Genomic DNA, 23,496 nt, shown 5'->3' with positions numbered 1-23,496 from the left:
CTGAGACAGGATGATCACAGGTTTGACAACAGTCTCAACAGTTTAGTGAGACTCTCAGCAACCTAAAGAGACCTTTTTTCAAAACAAACAAACAGATGCCGGGCGTGGTGGCGCACGCTTGTAGTACCCGCGCTTGGGAGGCAGAGACAGGAGGATCGCGCAGGTTCGAAGCCAGCCACGCTGGCTTAAGAGACCCTGTTTCCAAAAATAAAAAATAGGTCTGGGAGTGTAGCCCGGAGGTAGAAGGGCTTCCAGGAACCCCAGTACCAAAACAAACAAACAAACAACAACAACAACAAAAGCCAGGCATGGTGGCACACCCTTGTAATCCCAGCATTTGGGAGGTGGAGACAGGAGGATCACAGTTGGTGGACAGCCTCAGCTACTTAGTGAGGTACCTTGCAACTCAGTGAGACTCTGTTTCAAAAATAAAGAATAAAAAATTAGGGCCAGGGGTGTCACTCAGAGGTAGAATGCCCCTGGGTTCCATTCCCAGTACTGCAAAAAAATTAAATAAATAAAAAATAAAAAACAAAACAAAAAAATAATAAAGAGGACTGGGAGTGTCACTCAGAGGTAGAATGCTCCTGGGTTCAATCCCCAACACTACAAAAAAAATTCTAAACCTTAAATTATTTTTGTTAGTTTAGTTTGTGTTTTGGTCTTTTCTAACCTCTTTCTGCCTAGGCCATTCTGTCCAAAAACAAAATATGAGCTTGACTTCCTCTAACCTGGATTAAACTAATCTGCCACTCTACTGTACCTGGGTGCCCTGGCAATTTCTATGGCCCTATTCATACAAATGATCAGGTTTATGTCCTATTGTTTGGGAAACATGTGCATATTTGCTTTATATCTCAGCGTTTCAACAGTTATCACCCAGAAGGCCCAACGATTCTCACACCAAGTTGCTTTCAATTTTTACACTTTTATTTAGAAATAATAAAATAAGACATAATATATAAAAATATGTACAACCGATGGTTTGTGCAGTACAATAGGAAGACTTTAGATACAAAAAAAAAGATGGCAAATGGGAAAATGATAGCAATTGTCAAAGGCCAGAATTGTTCAACTTGCTAGAGCCCAGAGCTGAAATCCAACATAACCAGAAAGGAAAGTTGGCTGGAGGTTGTGCTTGGGGAGACGACGATGCAACACTTTTTTTTTTTAATTTCCACCTTAATATTATTAGACACAGAGTGAAATTTAAAAAGAAAATACTCACTCTGCTTCTAGGAACCAGCTTTTTGCCTTTAGCAAGTTCTTTTATTATAAAATATAAACTGACATTCATTATTGGTAAGGAGAACATGACGTGGGCACAGAGCTCATCCGATACACATCATGATTTGGGCCGGGCACATATAGGGAAGAAAAGAAGAAAGATAATGTGTCAATGGGACAAAAACAAGGTAAAACAAAGTTTCTCCAGAAATTTGGAAATGACTATAGTGCTATAGCGACATCCTTAAAATGTCTGATTCAAGTATACGCTCAGAGGGATAGAAAACTATTCCTTTCTCAATAATCAAAATAGAATTCGCTTTGTCTACCTTTTATTTAAAAATAGAATAACCAGGAATCTATGCCGCCCCCCCTCCCAAAATATAACGCCCATCCAGATATGAGCAAATATCCTTTAATAGGGACATACATCCTAAGGAAATCAAACAGGGATTTGTTTGCGATACAGAAGCAATATGCATCTGGGAATCGACCCCAGATATTCACGGTGAGTCTCTTCCATCTGCATTCTAGTGACCTGTGTGCACTAGTTAAGGAGACCCAGTCAATAAGAACAAATATTTTGAAGGTAAAATGCAGCAATAAATGTTGTGCATTACCTGTGTCTTGGCTCTTGACAATAAAAAAAAGATATATATAGAGAGAGACATTTAAAGCTCGTAACTATTAAAATGCTAATAACTAGGAAAAGCTTTCAAATAAACAGTCCATGCTGAAATAAATAACAGAAGAACGTAGCAATACAAACCTTATAAGGCTGGTAAATATTTGCTAAAACCATGCTAACCGGTAGCATATAGGTACTAGCTCTCAGAAATAGTTGCACTGAAATTATACTTTCTATGGCATTTGTTTTTCCTTTACAGACTTCTATTTACATTTGGCTTTAAATATGAAAATATCTGATAAACTTTATAAAATGTACACTTTAAAAACATAGCTTCTGCAAAATTTTCTTGAAAAAAAAAAAAAACAAACCTGTGCACCAGAAATTGTAGATTTTTTTTCTCATTTTCAGAAATAAGTTGAAAGTTTTCCCTCCCCTCTTTCTTGCCCCTAGACCCACCCCTTCAAATAGCTCAAGTCTTTTTAAGTGGTAGCATTGTGTGTCTTGGGAATGGTTTTCTTTACGGTCACCCCCATTCCCCACTGCATCTTCATTTAATTGACGTATCACGGAATACTCTTTGGTTTGATTTTTTTTTCCTTTGCAAAACTCATAATAGCAGCTGAAGCCTTCCATAGCTTCTCACTGTACAGAGCCAAATGGCTGCATCTTGTCAATTCTCCTTCCTAACTCCTCCAATGCATTAACTGACTTCCCAAACCTGCCTTTAAATTTGGATTCCAAATAACCTCCACTTGCTTCCCATCGCTTTCTCGGTTTCCCATGAAAATAACACCAGGGTTTTCCAACCCACCGACTAGTGAGGTGAAAAAGAGCAGAAACTGTCACCATACAAACAGGCTCTGCTTTCAGAGATGGCTGTCCGAAAACCAGAGACCACCCCAAACATCGATTGATGCAATACAGAATTCTAGAACAAGCTGATTTTTAATGGCATACCAGGATATAATATAATACCATAAGAGAGTTGATTTTTGAGACTCCAACTAAAAAAGAAAAGTCAGCCACCCCAGAATTCACAAATAGGGAACTTTAAACCAAAAAAAAAAAAAAAATTAAAAAAGGAGTTCCATTATTGAGCTAGAGCGGAAAAAACAAAAATGTTCTGAGCAAGGCAGGCAGGCAGGGAGGAGAAACTTCTGGGAAACAATGTGTCCCGCGTAATCTGCTCTAGGCCTCCTCAAGAAACAGACAAGGATTGGTTCACCTTGATGGTGAGTGGGCACACAAGGTGAGGATTAACCCTTTTAGATTATTATCTCCTTGACTTGTGATAGAGCTGAATTTCTATGGCTCTATTTGACCCTAAAATATGGAGATAGTCTACCGTCTGCCATAAAAACAAGGCAAATTCCCTCTCCCTCCTGAGTACTAGAGTTGAAGTATTGTATTTAAGTGGCTCCTTCACACCTCCCTGTTCTCCACACACATCACGTTGGCAGCCCTGGCTGATGATGCAGGACGCGGCCTGGACCATCTGATCAACAGAACAAGGGGCCAGGCAGGGCATCTTGGCTAAGGTCATGTCAAGGTGGAAATATCCCCACAGCCCAAGCAACAAAGTCAGCTGCCAAACTTTAAATCCCTTTAGCTTCCATACCAATGGCTCCCTTTGGAGGGTGCCAGGAGGCTGACAAAGTTCAACCCAGATCGTAATCGTCTGGAATACATTCCGGAATGTGCAGAAAGGGGAAAGCCCAGAGAAATCCAATAGTGTTATCACCCCTTCTCACTTTACACATTAGCCTACCAAGCAAGGGAGCAAAGATGCGGATCCTGCATGCATGGGTGTGTGAATTGGAGGCACTCTGTCTCTTCAAGTAGGTGGGGTAGGGAAAAGAAAATAGGTAAATCACTGAACTTACTAGGCTCTGTGTATGTCATGCTCTGTTTTCTTAATGAGGTGCAAAATGAACAGGAGGTTCAAGGTCTCGCTGAGGTCCAAAGTTATTGTCTCTTGTTTGCAAGGCAACCCATGGGGCTTTGTTTCCTTTTTTAAACAAGCTCCACTGTGCAAAAGTGTGCATTATCTTTGGTATTCATTTTAGGTAGTCTAACTGAAAATTTGAGATAACCCATTAACATCATGGAGAGAGGGGAAAAAAAAAACCCAGAGGCTACCATTTGGCTAGTGTTACATAATGCCCTTATATAACCAGAGACACACAGAGAAAGAGAGAGAGAGAGAGAGAGAGAGAGAGAGAGAGAGAGAGAGAGAGAGATCAATTCTAGCAAGCAAATTACTGGCCTCAAAAGATCAGGCTCACGTTTTTGGCAGTTAATAGCCAAATACTTGCCACTTTGAAGCGCATTATGAGCTTTCAACAAAGTTCAACACTGACTTTTAAATTACACAAAAGAAAAAAAAACTACACAGCAACAAAAAATATGATGTGTGTTCATGTAGTTTAGCAGCTTTCCAAAAATTAAGGCAGAGTCTTGCCTTTGTTATGCCATTAAAAACATTCTTGTTCCCTAAAGAGAAGCAGTCTGGATAAGTCAAATAGCCAACCAAGGCTTGCCTGCAAATTCAAGTTTTGTAAAAACACAAAACAATACAATAAAAGAAACCAGAACTTATTCTGCAACACTTATGTGCCATCGGGTCGCGTGGAGGCCTGTGGAGTGCGCTTTACAGCGATCATAGAGCTCACAGTCTTTCTTTGAAACCGTCGTGCTAGCCTTTGTCTCTTGAAGCCACTTGCCTTGACCCACCTCATGACCGGTACCGTCGTCTGTGTAACTGTTTCGGGCCTCTGACCAACAGACTATGGAGTAAGGTAAATATCCCCCAGAAGAAATCAGTCAGTCATATCTCCGACTCCCGTCGTAAGGGCCTGGGCTCTAGAGGTACACTGGCCTGGTTGTGAAGGTCAATGTCGGGGGGGGTGTCTGTGCTAGTGCTCTCAGGGACCCCGTTTTCACTATCCTCTTCCTCTTTGCTTGTGAGGGCGACTTCATTTTCATAGCAAAAGGAATTAGCGTTTGAGAGAATATATTTCTTTTCTGCTAAGTCCCTGGCACTACAAAGGGGGGTGTTGGGAACTTCATAGGTTTTGTGAAACCTGGAATAGTCTACTTTGTAGTAGTGCTTTTCCTCGAAGAGGACTGGCTCGTAGCGGTGGCCCCAAAGAATTTCGTTAGCCAGGTAAGAACTACGGCACTGTGTCGTCATGGCGGTGGCTTCAACCATGCCTTCTAGGATTACGACGATTTCAAAGTCTGCGTTATCAATGTCCTGCTTACTCAAGTCATATAAAGGACTGTCTTCATCGATTTCGTGGACAATAGTGATTGGAGACACAAGAAATATACGGTCAATTCCGCTGTCAAACCCAACGTTGATGTCTATTTGATCCAGGGGGATGTACTCCCCTTCGGAAGTAATTCTGGACTTGAGGAGCTGTGCTCGGACATGAGCTTCCACTAAATGGCTTTTCCGGAGGTTGCCCACCCGCCACATCAGGCACAGCTTGCCGTCTCTCATGGCGATCACAGCATTGTGGCTGAAGACGAGAGTTTCGTTTCTCTTCTTGGGCTTGGCCATCTTGGCCATGACGGCTCCAATAATGAAGGCATCGATGATGCAGCCCACAATGGACTGGAACACCACCATGAAGACGGCAATCGGGCATTCATCCGTGACGCACCGGAAGCCATAGCCTATGGTGGTCTGGGTCTCGATGGAGAACAGAAAGGCGGCTGTGAAGCTGTTGACCTCAGACACACAAGCTTTGCTCTGTTTCGATGCATCCAGATCCCCATGGAGCAGAGCTATCAACCAAAACACACAGCCAAAGAACAGCCACGAGAGAACAAAAGCCATGCAGAAAATAACCAGCATCCACCGCCAGCGGATGTCCACGCAGGTGGTGAAGATGTCTGCCAGGTACCGCTGCCCTTTCTCCCCTACATTGATGAACTGAACGTTACAGTGGCCATCTTTCTTCACAAAGCGGCTCCGGCACTGCTGTCGGGTGTGGACTTTGCTCTTCCCGTTCCCAAAGCCATTGGCTACCGCCATGGTGGCCAACTTCATGCCGTCCTCTTCTGAAGAGACGATGCTGTAGCGGTTGGTCCGCACACTGCCCATCGCTTCTTCTGGGGACTCCAGTGCTTCTGCTTTGGAAAACAGTCTGAGTTTTTGCAAAACCCTTTGGAGAAACAGTTTTGAATGTTCAGTGATGACACACACACAAAAAAAATAAAATAAAATGAGGAGAGATGGGTGTCTCGGGGAGCCTTGGGGTTCTACCAAAGGCTGTCTACTGTCATGCAGAATTACCTTAGTAACTCAGCTGACATCCAGAGAACATGCCCTGCAAGAAAAGACAGATCATCTGTTAGAGAAGTCAGTCGGAAAGATGTTTTCCTGTCCAAGGCAACATATCTTATCCTAACAAAAACACAGAGTCTTATGGGAATTAGTAAACTCAATATTGAATTGTAGAGGTTTTCTCTGTCCCCTAAAAATGTTTTAGTTTTATATTTAGGTTTAGAAGCATAAAGTTGTTAAACCTTGATGAGTGATTTATGAAAATAATCAACCCAAATCTCAGGTCCTTTTTTCGCTTCTTACCACTGATCTAGAATATTCTATTTTCCAGGTCTACCTTTCAGCTCTCATTCTCTGCTTTTGCCTTAGCTACTTTCTTAGGTTCTCCAGTTATTTCTTAGAAAAATGACATTCTGTTCCTAAGCCTGGTCACAAAGCTTTCAGAAGGAGGATATGTCTAGCGAGTCATTCATGTGATTGTAGCCTGTATATTAATTGTATTGCATGTGCAGTATGGGGAAATGTCTGAATCTTTGATGGCAAACTTGAACTTCGGAGTGACAGGCTATTTTGCTTAAGTGATCAAATTGATGAGACAGCCTTTGGAATCATCTGGGATGGATCCTGGTTGCTGGATACTGTCTAGACTGGCTCCTTCACCTCACACACTCGAAGCAGTCACTGTGCAGAAATGGCTAGATAACATCTCTATTAGTGCAAGTGATTCTGGCTTGAAGACACAGATTTGCTCTGGGGGATAGAGAACGAGTCTGTTGCCTAGCGATGAGAGTCCTGAAATTCTCCAGGGATGGGATCGCCATGTGTAATCACAGGCTAGGAAGTAAGCACCTTTGTGCCAAAGGACCCGGTCTTTAGCGGATTGAGATAAGGCAGGAACTCAGTCTGTGTGGGTCCAGGGCTGGGTTGCCTCAAACAGAGACAACTTTGTAATCAAAGTAGCTTGTAAATGCCAGTCAGCTTGCTTACACGGGAGCACTGCTGTTTGCAATGGGTTCCTATGGAGAAGGCACTCGCCTTCACCTAACATGAACAAATAGCCATTTTCAGTTTTCCCCTACTGCCTCATTCACGCCTGGGTCGAATCTATCTGCTCAATTTAACGTTCCATCTTGGCTCCAAAGAAACTAAATTTTGTTTTGTTTTTCCTTGAATAACTGACAAGAGCCTAAGAGAAAGTCTTAGGTATTTTCTTGACCAGATATGTTTGAGCTAATAGAGACTAGACTCAAAACACTTTTAAGTGATTCTCAACTTTTGGGATTCTGGACCAAATTCATCTCTTGTATTCAAGGGTGAAAACAGATCAGAAATTTGTTCAAGCTCTGATAACTAAGGACATCACTTCTCCCACCCTCCCCACACACAAATTCCCACGAAGATGAAGCAGTTACCAAAACCATGTTCCAGCTGCAAACAAACCAGGCAAACCATTTATCCTAGTTCTATTCATCCCTTGAAAACAAGGCAAGGTACACTGTCTTTGAAAATGCCTCGTTACAGTCTTTTGACTTCTCCCTCTATATCCAAGTTATTATGCCAGAATGTGCCCCAACACATTTTTCCTGAGATTAGTCATCTGTGAAAATTGCAATGTGTGTTACATTTTGGCAGCTTTTGACACCTAAATGATGCCCGATTTGAAAGTGCCTTTGAGTTACTTTATAAAAAGAAGTTACTGTGCCTTCCCAGTCTTCCACCTGCTTTGGTGTTTTGTCTGCTTCTCTGTGAAGCTTGTACTTGGACAAAATAAAAAAAAAAAAAAAAAAAAAAAAGAATCTCAGGGTTCTAGGTCCCGGACATGCAAAGATGTTATTTGAAGGGTGATTTCAGCTTTTTTGACTCAACATGCAATTGCCCGAGCGTATCTACGCAAAGTCAGAGGCAGCGAGAGAACACCAAATGCAGGTGCACTTTGCCCAACAAAGGGAGGGAGAAAGAGCATCCTTTAAAGGGTTGGTATCTTTGAGTTATGTTTGCCTTTAGAACCTTTTATTATAAGCTGACACCGAGAAATTTCCTTTTCGTGATTCAAAACAATCCTTCCATCTGAGTTACCATGAGGGGCCAGGACTAGACGGTCTCAAATTTCCTCTGACTTATTTCTGCACTCTTTCCAGATTAAAACACAACGACCATATGAAATGTAAAGTCTGAATTGTGACTTTCCAAAAATCGCGACCCCTAGACATTTGTTTGAATTCCACAAATCACACAATACCAGCTTCCTATGAATAGCTTTCCGCATTTAGAACCTTGAAAATAGCCTGTATCGGGTGACTATTATTGTCTTATTTCCATTGCTAATGACAGAATTTGTTCCATATGTGAAGCATCATTTAGAAATTTTAACATTTCTCCCTGGAAAGGGGAAAAGAAGGGCTGTGTTCTCCCTGGAAAAATTTGTCACTTCAAATAGATATGCCCCTTAAACAGATTTATGTGTGTCTGCGTGTGCCTACACGTCATGTGTGTTCAGCTGATTACATGGCAAGGGTCTAGTACCTGCCAAAGAAGTCTGGTTGGGTAACTATCTTAAGAAGTCACCACAAAGACTGTCTTTACAGTTGACCTGCCCACACTGCAGAGTGGATTTAGCCAAGCAAGAAAATCTCCTTGCCTGCTCCCTTCTCTATCGAAGTCACTAATCCATCAACATCTGGGAAAAGCTTTCCCTTAAAAATATGGCTTTCATGCAATTTGATTACAAGTAATGTTTTTAGAAACTGTCAATTAGGAATAGATGAGAACACCGAATGGTTTGACTTTTCGGTGGACACCACGGCCCTGGAGACTGGACGTTTGATTTAGTGCGCAATGTATACCTCTCTCTTTCAGCCCAAATATTTCAGGACCCAGATGTACGTTCAGTGGCTACAAATAATCATTGTACCCAGGCCACAACCAATGATGCAGAAAGTATTTCTGGGAAATTGAGAGGCTACATGTGGTGCCGTTCATGCTAAGACTATTTATAGGCTGAGCCAAAATTAAGCATAAGCAATGGAAAAAAATAGTTCAGCACTTCAATCTTAGGTGGGTATTAGAGGGGAGAGAGTGATGGATGAAACACAAGGTCAAGGAGATCACCTGCTTCAAATGGGGGCATCTAAATGATTTTGGCTCTACAGGAGATATTTCAAATAGGGCAGATAAAAAAAAAAAAACTAGAGAAAGGTGATCATGGAGAACAAATGAGGATCCCTATGTCTCATCATGTGATTACAGTGTGTGGACTGTGACCAGAGATAGCAGAGATAGGAGAGAGACACTGGAGAAAATGTGTTGGGAGGAGAGAAAGGTCTGCTAATGAGTGCTTGGAGCAGGAGCACCTATTCCCCAGCTGACGCCTTATAGACCAGCCTGAGTGTGCTCTGGGCACAAGTTGCTACGTGATCACAACTGCTAGCAAAGCAACCTCTTGGAAGCTCAGTAAACAGAAGGGAGGAGGAGGAAGGGAGGGAGCGAGGGAGGAGAGGGCAAGGGGACACCCATGCATCTATGTGAGTGCTGGCTCTCAGATTCAGGCTGAACAATGCCTGGAACCTGGCTCAGCATTTGCATATACCATTTGGTAAACCAGAACAAGAACTTAAAAAATAATAAAGTCTTGAAATGGCCTTGAACTGTTCAGGTAAAAATGCTATCCATCTTTCAAGACCCTGAGAAGTTATGCAAGGGCTCTACAGTTAGCCAGAGCTTCTACAACTGGATAGTTTGAAGGACAGAGAAAGACTGTGTGCTTAAAAAAAAAAAAAAATGGTTGAGGGGAGTGAGCCAAATTCACAAGGGTACAAATTAAATCTCTTTAGGGCTACCACTAACATACAAAAGTAAAGTGCCACCAAAAAATGAGGGGGGGATAGAAAGCAAACTAAACAGACCTTGACCCCAGCCCTCCCTCCTCCCACGATCCCTGAAGTCACACACCTACTGCTTCTGAGCATCAGGGTTTTGTTTTGTTTTTTTTCAGGATGGTGGCAAATATAAATAAAGCTCTTGAAAGTGAGCAGAAAGAAACTGGCAAATATAAAGGTAAATGCGAAGTCTACACAACATGCTGTTTACAGAGAGGAAATCTGACAGCCTATTGGTTCTTACTGAGAAAAGAAAGCAAATGAAAAATAAATGACCATATGTATTCTTTACATATCTAAAACAGGTTTTCAAATAGTGCTTTATTTCCCAACAGGTATATTCTGAGTGCATGAAAACCTCTAGAACCCACGAATCAGCCTACTTCCCAAGCTCCAGATAGGCTTAACCAGATACTGATATTAAACTACCCGCTTCCTATCTCTATTTTTTTTTTCAGTTGTCATGATGAATCCATGTTATGATGCAATCTTTTTGCAGAATCATGTCCTTTTGATCCCTCCAACCAGGCTATCTCCAAGCTAGGCTTTTACACCATTAATACTAAGAATAACAAATTGCTTAAGGGCAGAGTGGCATACAAAGTTTTATGGTCTTCAGATTCAAAACCAATTCTGGCTCCAGCTAGCTTTCCCCAGCAAAGCAACTTTGAGACGCTCACTCTGTTAGGAACCCAGGCTATATACACTTGAAATAAGGAGAGGAGGAGAAGGAGGAGGAGGAGGAGGAGGAGGAGGAGGAGGAGGAGGAGGAGGAGGAGGAGGAGGAGGAGAAGAAGAAGAAGAAGAAGAAGAAGAAGAAGAAGAAGAAGAAGAAGAAGAAGAAGAAGAAGAAGAAGAAGAAGAAGAAGAAGAAGGCCAAAGATCTACAATTGTGAGGAGTGCTGGGTCCGGAGGTTTGCCAAGGTCCAAGACCAGGGCTTGGATCGCTTCTCCCTCCCCTAACCACCTTCTGTTTCAATATATTTTTCTTTTCCTTCCTTAGAGGGAGAATCGAACACAGGCTCTCTCTCTCTCGCCTTTGCCTCCAAACCCAGTATCTTGCTACAGCTGGTGCATTGGAAGTTATGAGCACAAACAGATGCTGCAGAGAAATCTGTTTCTATTGCTCAACTGTTCCAAGCATGTCTCAATATTTTTAGCTCCGAGGATGTTCTGGTGCGCGCACAAACTATATAGCCATGAGCTGGGGCTCCGAAGCCCGGGGAAGCGCTACAGCAGCAAGACAGCTGGGCACCTCTGGAGCAGCGGGCAGGCTTGGGCAGGGGACGGTGGCCCCCACTCCACTGCCCAGAACACACAGACAGCGAGAGGGGAAAAGGGAATAAAGCAGAGCCCTTACCTGTTGCTGGCACAGGAGCTCGGGGACATGGAGTGGAAGTGGGGGACACAGAAGCGTGTAAGATCCAGTGGTTTGTAAAAGTGAATAAGCTGAAGCAAACCAGAATTCCCAAGACCCAGCTTGCCGGCGCCGAGCAGGCTGCACGCTGGCCAGGGCTCCAGTGCGCTCTGCAATATCCTGGGCTCTTTTGAGGAGGTCCAGCGATACCGGGGCTCCTGGCTCCGCCCCCCGGCCGCGGCCGACCAATCGCACGCCGCCGGCCCCGGGAACCGCGGCCCAGAGGGGAGGGGAGGATGCTACACCCGCGGCCCCGGGCGCTGCCAGCCAGGGGAACCTGCTGCTCGCAGCTGCCTCCCCTTCCAGCCTGGGAGCAGGGTCAGGGAGTAGGGCCCGGGCTGGGGAGGAGGAAGTTGAGGCCCAGCTGGGACAGCATCAGGTGGGAAGCTGAGGTTTTTGTGGCTGCGTAATTGCAGCCTGGCCTTAGGCAAAGCTTCCTACCCCTCTGGGCGCCCCACACTTCCCTCTTTGAAGGGCCTGCAAGGCGCCCCGGAGCGTGTCTCTCTTTCTTTCTCTCTCTCTCTCTCTCTCCCTCTCTCTCTCTCTCTCTCTCTCTCTCTCTCTCTCTCTCTCTCTCTCTCTCTCCCCTCTCTCTCTCCTTACCTCCTACCCAGATCCCCCAGTCCCTGAACACCCCCAGCTCAACCTGCAGCGCGCAGAGAAGCCATCAGTTCCGTGGGGAAAAGGGGCTTGGACCCACGCGCAGAAGCCGGCAGGATTTAGACGCGCCCGAGCGAGATCCCTGCTGTTCTGCGGGCAGGTTTTTTTTTTTTTTTTCCCCACTGTTGGTAAATTACTTACAAAGCGCTCAGACTTCTCTGAAGGGTGAACTGCTCGTTCTCTCTCATCTGGTCCTTCCGCCCTCGATCCCTTTGCTCAACCACCGCCCGGCACGCTCTGCTGATATAACTCAGAATGATTAGAGAAATGAATTCTCGGGAACAGCAACTCCTACAGACGCTCAGCTCTGCGCTCGCACCAGCGCCGCCCAGCCCTGGCTCCCAGCAACCAGGCAAGCGCCTGCAGACCCTTAAAAATCAGCTTGGTGTGAGCTGGGTCTAGATCCAGGAATTTGATAAATCAGTCCATCTGCGTGTGTGTGTGTGTGTGTGTGTGTGTGTGTGTGTGTGTGTGTGTGTGTGTGTGTGAAGAGAGTGCATATGCGTTTTTAAGTATGAAGCTTTGCTCTTAAAGGACAGGATACATTTCGGAGACTTTTCCACCGAGTTTATAATACTTGCTTTTTTTTAATGTTTATTTCCTCAAGCGACTTTGAGCTCTTTGAGTCAGAAAAAAAAAAACTATTGCAATTAATTAGTGGATATTCTGAACAATACATCCCTGGTGAATTTTTGTGTGTCGGAGAGGTGACTGGCAATTGGAGGAAGCCTTCAGCGCCGGTGTCCACCTCTCAGACTCAGGTCCTCGCGCGGCCCCTAGGAGGTGCTGGTGAGATGCACTTCTGTTTTGCAGATATCTGCTTGGGCGCTGCATTATTATCCTGTGAGCCTCTTTTCATAGCGCCAAGCGAGACACTTAAATTAAAAGGGTGTGGAATAGATCGTGCACGTGCTGCGATTGCTCCGACAGACATTTCTTTTGCAGGACTTATTCAGTGTCCCAAGGTCTGTTACTAATCAGGTGCCTCTTAAAGCCTTGTAAGCAGGAATTCTGTCTCACACAAGAGAGGTCTCCTATAACATTTACTAACTCATGGGTTATTTAGAAACAGCTGGATTAACTCTGTAAAGTGAAGGGATGCGGAATATTCCAGGCTGCCCCCCTCCCCCGCACACACTCACACGCTAAAAGAACCTGAAGACATTCGAATCCTCTCTGTGTTAGCCAAAGGATGTAGACCCGAGTTAACAGCCCACTGCGCTTTTCAGTAAGCTTCTTCAGAAAGGGATTTCTTTTAAGAAATCCTCTTGGATCTCTTCTAAGACACTGTTGGGAGTCAGATGAATCCCTTGAAAACATATCAAGGCTAAATGGGAAAAGGAAGTTAATCATTTAGACCTTCCCACCCCCGCCCCAGGTAATGAGCACTATTTGAAAATCAGTCAGGCAAAAATAAATGCCAGTTTTCTGAAACGTGGAATGAAATTCTTTTACTTTAATATTCTACTCGAAACTTGATGTGGTGGCATACGTCTGTAATCTCAATACTTGGGAGGCTGAGCCAGGAGGATCACAGGTTGGAAGCCAGCTTCACCAATTTAGAAAACAACTGTTTCGGGCACGCTTGTAATCAATCCCAGAGCTTGGGAAGTTAAAATAGGAGGATTGTACAGGTTCGAAGCCAGCCTCGGCTACTGAGTGAGGCTCTCAGCAACTTAGTGAGACCCTGTTCTAAATAAAAGTATATAAAATAGGTCTGGGAGTATAGCCTGGAGGTAGAAAAGCCCCTGGGTTCCACCCCCAGTACCCCACAAACACAAAAAGGAAACAACTGTTTCAAAATAAAAAAATAAAAAGCTTTGATATAGGTTAGAGGTATAATGCTGTGGGTTCAATTCCCAGCACCACAAAAAATTATATATTATACAAATATAATTTGCATTATATATGTGTAATTAATTACACATATATGTGAATATATATGTTATGTACACATATATGTATATTATATAGGGATTTATATATACATATATTATATGTGTATATTATATATGCTGTATGTATAATTATATATTTTATATATAAGTATATAAATATGTATAATATTTATATATTTATATATATAAAATTTTGAATATATATATATATACACTCTTTTTATATAACATATGTAATATGCATATTCTGCTGTAAGTAAAATGTACAGCCAAGACAGTTTCATATGATACAAAATCATGAAAGAAATGAACACCAGGCTGCATGATTCTAGTTGACTATATAAAGTTAACTATTTATTTATTTATTTATTTATTTATTTGTGTGTAGGGGGGTCTGGGGATGGAACCCAGGGCCATTTGACCTCTGAGCTACACCCCCTGGCCAATTTTTTATTCTTTTTATTTTTGAAACAGGGTCTCACACTGATTTGCAGAGGGCCTCACTAAGTAGCTGAGGCTGTCCCCGAACCGTGATCCTCCAGTCTCAGTCTCCCAAATGCTGAGATTACAAGCGTGCGCCACCACACCCGGCTTTAAAGTTAACTATTTAAAGGAACATAAAAAATGTATTCCATCACTAGTGTTCATGCCCCCCGTCTCATACATTTACCGATTTTTGTGAAGCTTTTACCTTGAAGGAGAAAGTTGGAGAAAAGCTAATGATTTTAATACACAGTTTCCCCAGTCTGAATAGGAAGTTTACCTTAATTATTTAGCTAAATAAGGAAACAGGGAAAATTAAATTTTGTGACTAAAACTTTATAAATGTATGAAAGCATTACACAGCTTCATGTTGTGTATTATTTTTAATTTAAATGCACTTTAATCAGTAAATGTCTTTTCCACTATGTCCCTATTAGGAAAATTCTATTATGCCAAAGCATTAGAACTCGAAGCAGGCTTTTTTTTGAGCAATGTGTGATTCAGATTTCTGTAGTCAGTCTATCTTTTTTGGCTGAATCAGGCCTTATTTAGCAAAAATCCCCATTCACGTTGGGCACCATTGCAGTTGGATGTCGCGATCCATCTGTGGATTAAATTTTTCCAAGGAAATGACAATTACTGATTCCCTCCACGGTAGCAAATTCTAATATGAGAGCTAAATATTAGTTACAATCTAGATCTGCAGTCAGATTGCGAATGGGCCTGTGCCACACAGCCCGACTGCTTCACTCGGAGCACACATCTCTCCTTTGCACTTATATAAAGATCTCCAACTATTGGACACTTTTTCAGACATCCACTAACCTATATATGGACACCTAGCTCAAGTGGACAATAATAAGAATTGTAAAGCTCCTGCTGTTTGAATCTCCTACATATCAAGAAACACATACTAGCCAGACATGGTGGTGCACGCCTGCAATCCCAACACTTGAAAGGCTGAGACAAGAGGATCGAAGGCTCAAGGTCAGCCTCAGCTACTTAACCAGACCCTGTTTCAAAATAATTTTTAAAAAATTAAAAATGGGGCTGGAGGTGTATCTGGGAAATAGAATGCCTCTGAGTTCAATCCCTAGTCAAGGAAAACACACGTACACACATACACACACACACACACACACACACACACACACACAATGTTTTGAGTAATAAGCAATAGTAATAAATAGTTAATCTCCATTAAATTGGCTTAAAATGTAGACAGAATGAGTTTGCGATCTGCTGCTTGGAGAACAAGCCATTTATTATGATACTTAAAGACACTGAATCGTATCTATTGAAAAACAGCTTTGGCTTTATATTTCATGCAGTTTTGTTTGCCACTTCGGCGATATTTAATCTTCGTATTAAATCCGGTGAGCATTTTTGTTGAATAACAACTTTATACTTTAGCTAGATGATATGGGAGACAGGAATGTCCATGTCCTAGAAGAAAAAGGCTTTAACCTTATGAGTTCAAATTTTCTACCTGGGAAAACAAACAATGCACAAGAGAGACATTTAAACCATCAAAAGCTACACGATTGAATATGCAACCCATATTACTCTAGATGGAGATTTTAAAAATGTAGAAAACATATCAGAAGAGAGAACTGCGTTCTCTTTTAGTTAGTGTTGTAAAATGGCCGTTATGCTTGAATCTGTTTATGCATATTCAACCAGAAGTATCAGTTATAAGTTGCTTCTAAAAATAGCATATTCTAGCCGGGCCTGGTGGCTCACACTGGTAATCCCAGCATTCGGGAGGCTGAGACCGGAGGATCACAGTTCGCGGACAGCCTCAGCTACTTAGTGAGGCCCTCTGCAACTCAGTGAGACCGGGTTTCAAAATAAAGAATAAAAATAGGGCAGAGGATGTAGCTCGGAGGTCGAATGCCCCTAGGTTCCAAAAAATATAAAAAAATAAAAAAATAAAAAATAAAAAATAAATTAAAATAGCATATTCTAGCCAGGCATGGTGGCTGTAATCCCGGTACTGGGGGGCTGAGACAGGAGGATTGCAGGTTTGAGGCCAGCCTCAGAAATTTAGCAAGGCCCTCAGCCACTTAGCAAGACCTTGTTTCAAAATAAAAAAAAATAAAATAAAATAGGGCCGGAGATACAGGTTTGAGATCGAATACCCCTCAGTTCAAGTCCCAATACCACCCCCCAAAAAAGGCATACTATTACCGAATGCTTCAACTTCTTACAAATTGGTTTCTCTAAATGATTGGAGTTTGTTTGGGTGGAATTTACTTTTCTGAATTATTGCATCCAACTCCAATATTGTTTCTCTAGCACTCTGTATCTGTCTACCTTATAGCATATTTTTTTCCTGTATGTTTACCCTATCTTTGTTTATACCCACCAGTGGCAGGCTTTCCAAAATCAATGCTACGCCATCTTTCTTATCTTTCTAACCTTGTTGCCTTGGGCTTGGCCGGGTGCATAAGACAGTCTCCATAAATGTCAGTTGCATACTGACCAAAAGGAACGATGTTTTTCAGTATAGTACAATGAATCTGTATGATTATAATAAACATAGCCATTTCATTTTTACCTGCATTTTAGGAGCAGGGCCTATCAGAATGGTAGAGTCATGACCCTTGTGTGAAATGACCCTAGACTAAACCTAAGCTCTCTGCTTGCTTCTCCACTGGTGTGAATCTTCACATTTTTGCTTCTGACAACCTGCTTTGAATCTATCAGACTGTCACCATGCTCTGCCTAATTTGTTGATTCTAATCTGCACTGGGTAGAGAAATTACATAACTGAAGGTTGTTAAAAATATATGTAAAGTTAAACCAAATAGGATCTAACACATCTTCAGATGTATTTTTGAAAGAGGATGAACAGATGCTGGATTTGAAGTTACCTTCTTTTGGTCAGTTTTCATTTTATTGTAAAATGCTTCAAGTTCGAGATTATGGCATCTATTTCAGCAGTGTGGAACGCAAAAATGCCTTAATTCTTGTGTTTGCTTGATTAGGGGTTGTGGAGAAGGGCTTTTGTGTAAGGGGATGCCTGTGTGTTTGCAGGGATGTATGTGCTTGTATGTCTATATTCAATAAAAGCATTTGTTTGGGGTGGGGGGTACTGAGGATGGAAGCCGGGGGCATTCTACCTTTGAGCTACATCCCCAGCCCTATTTATTTTATTCTTTACTTTGAAACAGGGTCTCACTGAGTTTCAAAGGGCCTCAACTAAATAGCTGAGGCTGTCTGCAAACTGCGATCCTCCTGTCTCAGCCTCCCAAATGCTGGAATTCAAGCATGCACCATCAGGCCCTACTATAAAAGTATTCTTATTCCATGATATTTCAATGGTTCCAAGTCTGTTATTAGGATCTTTTTTCTTCTTCTTCTTTTTTTTTTTTTTTTGGTACTGGAACTTCAACCCATGGCCATTCAACCTCTGAATTATACTCCCAGTTCTTTTTATTTTTTATTTTGAAACAGAGTCTTGCTAAGATCCCGAGGCTGGCTTCAAACCTGTAATCCTCCTATCACAGCCTCCTAAATACCAGGATTAAAGGCATATACCATTATACCCGGCTTGATCTTTCTTTTCCATCAAATAGAAAATAAACAGCAGCAATCAAGTGGGTCTTTTCTTTAGGAAGTTCTCTCTTCTAAAGCAGGCAGGTTATTATTGAGTAAATAGCCTTGCCTGTGGCACTCTGGAAGACTTCATTTATCTGCTGTGAGTGATAAAATTACATTCTGAAAATACAGCATTCATCTTACTGCCAGACTTTCCATTCCTGCTTCTTAACGAAGGCTTACAATGGTCATGTCATCTTTGTGATCTAAAGAGGTATAATTGTTCTTTAAAGGTAATAAGCCCTACAACCTGAGTCCATCCTCTCTTACCCATAGAGGACAGGTCCCTAAGCCAGGTAGTCCTGCCGTAAACACAGCTCAATGGTTAGATGAAGATCCAAATGTCAATCAGTATTGCCATTTAATATAATAAGAAAAGTGAAATATTAATAAGACTAATGGTAAACTAGCACTTATGGAGGGCTTTCTGGGAAGCAAGATCTGGCTTCCGCTTAGTAGTACATGGTACACCGTGGTTCTGCGGTGCATTGAGAAATTTCCATGAAAAAGAGAGGAGGAAGGAAAGACAGGAGACAAAATATATTGTTCAGAAATAAATAATTCTAACGCAGACACAAACACCCTCAGTAGCCACTAGGGATGCCTACCTCCTGCACCCCCCCCCAACCCGGCAGTGAGAAACACTTCTCAGTAAGATGTACTACAATTGGTAACTGAACCCAATGTCTAAAACACCTGTACAAATGTCTCTTTTCTTGAGTTACAGCTCATCAGAGGACGGTAAGACTCATGCAACGTGGCTTTTTCCAGAACTCACAACAACACAGAAAACAGACGGACTTCAGACAGCTGAAGCTAGTCCTTACTGTCCTTATTTAAAGGATGTGCCACAAGATATAAAGTAAATGCAAAGTGCATTTTGGGTAGTGTCAACAATAGTATAACGATCCTTTGAAAGAAAGGGTATGTACCTGGATGTCTCCATTTGGAGATGTGGGCTGTGATAATGTGTAGCTTATACCTAAAGTCTATTTCTTAAGTCTTTTTTTGTTATTGTTTTTGTGGTACTGGAGTGGAATCTAAGGGCATTCTACCTGTGAGCTACATCCCCAGCCCAATATTTTTATTCTTTATTTTAAAATATTTTTAATTAATTTTTTCTGGTACTAAGGGTGGAACCCAGGGGCTTTTCTACCTCCAAGCTATACCCCCAGACCTATTTTATACTTTATTTGGAAACAGGGTCTCTCTAAGTTGCTGAGAGCCTCACTAAGTAGCTGAGGCTGGCTTCAAACCTGTGTGATCCTCCTGTCTCAGCCTCCCACATTCGCCGCCACACCCGGATTTTATTCTTTATTTTGGAACAGGGTCTCACCAAGTAGCTGAGCCTGGCCACGAACCCAGATCCTCCTGTCTCAGCCGCCGGAATGCTGGGATTACAAACGTGTGCCACCTTGCCTGCCTCTTTTTTTTTTTTTTTTAAGGCATTCATGCTTTAAAATTTTAAGATCAATTGTGTCATACTTTCTGATGCATGGATGTCATAATTTTATATTTATCTAAGCATTTGTCATACAATTAAAATCACCTAAAAGCATGTATTTAATGATCACATGTGCATCATTTCAGGAATATTTATGAGGGATAACTGATCATCACCTATCTTTATAGTTTTATAGTTTTCACTTGTTCAAAGATTCATTAAGTGTTCATATAGATGATAATGATGTTTGATGGTTTAGTACTGGGGATTGAACCCAAGAGCATTCTGCCATAGCCCTTGTGTGTATGTGTGTGTGTGTGTGTGTGTGTGTGTGTGCGCGCGCGCGCGTGCACATGTGCACGCGCTCGTGTTACTGGGGATGGAGCCCAGGGGCATTCTATCTCTGAGCTACACCCCCCCTTTTTTATTCTTTATTTTGAAACAGGGCCTCACTGAGTTTCAGAAGGCCTCACTAAGTAGCTGAGGCTGTCCATGAACCTCGATCCTCCTGTCTGAGCCTCCCAAATGCTGTGATTACAAGCGTGCACCACTATAATGGCAACCACAGCCCTTTTTAATTTTTTTACTTTTAAACAGGGTCTCATTAGGTTGCTGGGAGTCTGGCTACATTGCTGAAGCTGTCCTTGAACCTGTGACCCTCCTGTCACATTCTCCCAAGTACTGGGATTACAAGCATGCATCACCACACTCAATCATATAGATTAAACTTATCTTCATATTTTATTATTTTCTTAGATTTGTACTCTTCAAATTTTTTTTAATTGCCATCATCACACATCACATTCCCACTTCCTGAATTTCAAGGGTGTTCTAAATTATGTGACTTTGATGATGGGGTAGTAGTGTTACTCAAGGGGGAGGGGTTGAGATGTGGGTCACCCTGGTACATGTTTGCAACCTCGATCTGCCATTTGCTAGTTGTGAACGATTATTTTAGGGAAATCAATTAGATCAATTAGATTTTAGAGTAATCAATTTAGGGTAATCAATTAGATGTTCAGAGACATAGTGACCACGTAGCTATAGATTCTCAAAGCTGGCAATACTACTCCCTGAGGGTAAGGGATGCAGGAAGGATGTGGGAGGTGGTGGTAGTTGAGGTTGTAATTGAGGGTGTTGAACAAAAACAACAAAAAAAATTAAGGTGGCAAAAGCAACCAGGGGGATGTTAAGTCATTTTTCTTTCTTTTTATTTTCTGAAAAGGAGATGATGATAAACCAAAAGTTTAGAAAACTATGAAAGAGTGGAAGTCATTTATACTCCTTCTGCTGCTGCTGCTACTAATGATGATGAAAATCATAAAATCAATAAATACATTAGGAATAAGCCCCATCGGAGATACGCCTTTAAATAGCAGAGAAATCGATGGCAGTGTCTCATGATGAAGCTCAAATGAAGAACATGTGTCTGAGGAGTCTGGAAACACAGTCTAGGTCTACCTACAAGTGCAAGTTGGTATTCAACGAGGAGAGAAAAGTAAAATGTATTTTTTTTCAGTTGGTGATCCATCTTTGATTAGAATTTACATTCTCATATTCAAAGCCCTTCTGTCTGAGTTACAAATAAATAACCTCGTATTAAAATTGCACAAAAGTCAAACGCTATACCTGAGGACCACAGATACCACTAGTAATGAATTGTAACAACATTGATAGCATTATATATAATGCTGTGTGTGTGTGTGTGTGTGTGTGTGTGTGTGTGTGTGTGTGATGCTCCAGATTATGATTTTCTTAGAGACATTAAGACTGGACACCAAATCTGGGTCAGATTTTAGACCCTGAAGATGAATGAGTTGATACTTTACTTTTAATGCAGGAAGGAAGGCTCTGCTGATAACCCAGGTGAAGAATAAGAAATGTACACAGCAGTTGAAACTTTTATGACTGAATGACTGGCATTTCTTTGTCTATGGCCTCTGGCTATAACCCTACCTGCTTATCTTGTTTTCTGCTTTCTCCTTAATACGATTTCCCAAATCCCAATTTAAATTTAAATAAAGAGATATAGGATGCAGATTCCAGTAAGTCTCTTCATGTAAGTGGGGGCGGTAGATATGAATTCTAAGTCTGCTGATTCCAAACCCAACATCTCCTCCCCTGTTTTCTGCAGAAAATAATTTCTCCTAGCATCTCTTTTCAGACATGTCTGGAAACCCAGAATAGGGCAGAACCACTTATTAATTTTCCCTAAGTTATGTCTTCCCTGATTCTAAAATATATAAATATTGGGTTTTGCTCCTTTGTAGAGTTCCCAATTCTAAATGTTTGACTCAATTCTAATGCTTCACAGTGGGAGATCTCCTATTTAAAAAAATAATAAATTTGATCAGTATCTGTGGGTTGGATTGAATTTTTTTCCTCTATCATTGACCAGCGTCCATGCCAAAGGCACATATCCTCAAATGATATTTAATTTCAGTCATGATATATCTGCATTCTAATATTCAAAGCCCTTGTGTCTGAGTTATACATAAATAACCTTTTATTACAATTGCTCAAAAATCAAACGCTATACCCAAGGACCACCAACTCCGCCAATAATGAGTGTTAACAACATTGACAGCATCATATATAATTATTTTTCTCTTGTGATATTGCAAATTGAACTAAGGGCATTCTATCTTTAAGCTATACTCCCAGCCATTTTTATTTTTGTTGTTGTTGTTTGGAAACAGGGTCTTGTGGTTTAGAGTCTCATTATGTTGCTGAGGCTGTCCTTGAAACTATAATCCTCCTGTCTCTGCCTCCCAAGTACTAGGATTACAGGTGTGTGCCACCATGCTCATCTGGAATCATTTAACTTTTTTTTTCTTTCTTTTTTCTTTTTTTTTTTTTGCAGCAATGAGGATGGAATCCAGGGGCATTCTACCTCCAGGCTACACCCCAGCCCTATTTTTTATTCTTTATTTTAAAACAGGGTCTCATTGAGTTGCAACGGGCCTCACTAAGTAGCTGAGGCTGTCCTTGAACCGTGATTGATCCTCCTGTGTCAGCCTCCCAAATGCTGGGGATTACAAGTGTGTGCCACCACACCTAGCTTACTCTTTATTTTGAAACAGGGTCTCAATGAGTTGCAAAGCACATCTCTAAGTAGCTGAGGCTGTCCTCAAACCACAATCCTCCTGTCTCAGCCTCCCAAATGCTGGGATTACAAGCGTGAGCCACCACATCTGGCCATATAGCTCTTAAGAGACACTACCAACTATGCCATTGGATTTGAGCTACATCTACTCCATGGTAAGTGTTAATAAAATTCAAATGAATTTTCCCTATGAACAAGTGTTTTAGATATTGTTTCTAGGGCCACTAATAACCTCTGAACTTTAGCACAGATTCAATTTCTGTCATTAGAATTTTATAACTTCTGATCTTTTTGACCAGGAAAGATCATATTTCAATACTTATTTATACCAATGTCTATTCTTTTGTATGGTTTACATAGCTGACTCACCAAGCTTTAGCAAGAAAGGAACTGATACTATAAATAATTTTTTTCTCGTTCTGAGTGCCACTTCCCTGCATGTAAACTAAAATCCATGAAAACACATACTGTAACTATTCCGTCAACGCGGGGAGAAAAAAAATCATTTAGGAGAGCCAGATTTCATATTCACCAAGAAAAAATACCCAAGCCGGGCGTGGTGGCGCACGTTTGTAATCCCCGCGCTTGGGAGGCAGAGGCAGGAGGATCGAGGCCAGCTGCGCTGGCTTAAGAAACCCTGTTTCAAAAATATAGAAAATAGGTCTGGGAGTGTAGCCCAGAGGTAGAAGGGCTTCCAGGAACCCCAGTACCACCAAAAAAATTTCAAAAAAGTCCTTAAAAAGTAATGATATGTTTCCCACTAGGGCAAAGTCACCCCCAAAAGTCATTGTTCTTACTCTGTACTTTTTTTTTTATGTAAAAATACGATGCCTCCTTGGTACAGATTCAGTGAAGGAA

General features: G+C 41.7%; 1 protein-coding gene across 1 annotated transcript; it reads right to left on the bottom strand.

The window, feature by feature from the left end:
• Positions 1-4,685: 4,685 nt before the first annotated feature.
• Positions 4,686-11,419, bottom strand: KCNJ2 (potassium inwardly rectifying channel subfamily J member 2; the record flags this gene model as incomplete). The annotated part of the gene is made up of 2 exons (XM_080713646.1): positions 11,388-11,419; positions 4,686-6,030 (listed from the first exon to the last, which is right to left on the bottom strand). Exons 1-2 carry the CDS (start codon positions 11,414-11,416, stop codon positions 4,686-4,688), a joined length of 1,374 nt encoding a protein of 457 aa, XP_080569772.1. The 5' UTR covers positions 11,417-11,419.
• Between the last annotated feature and the right edge of the window lie 12,077 nt (positions 11,420-23,496).

Source organism: Muscardinus avellanarius (assembly GCF_963383645.1).
Source record: "Muscardinus avellanarius genome assembly, chromosome: 16".
NCBI classification, from domain to species: Eukaryota; Metazoa; Chordata; class Mammalia; order Rodentia; family Gliridae; genus Muscardinus; species Muscardinus avellanarius.
Note: the sequence above shows the minus strand (reverse complement) of the source record. Positions and strands in the feature narration are given on the sequence as shown.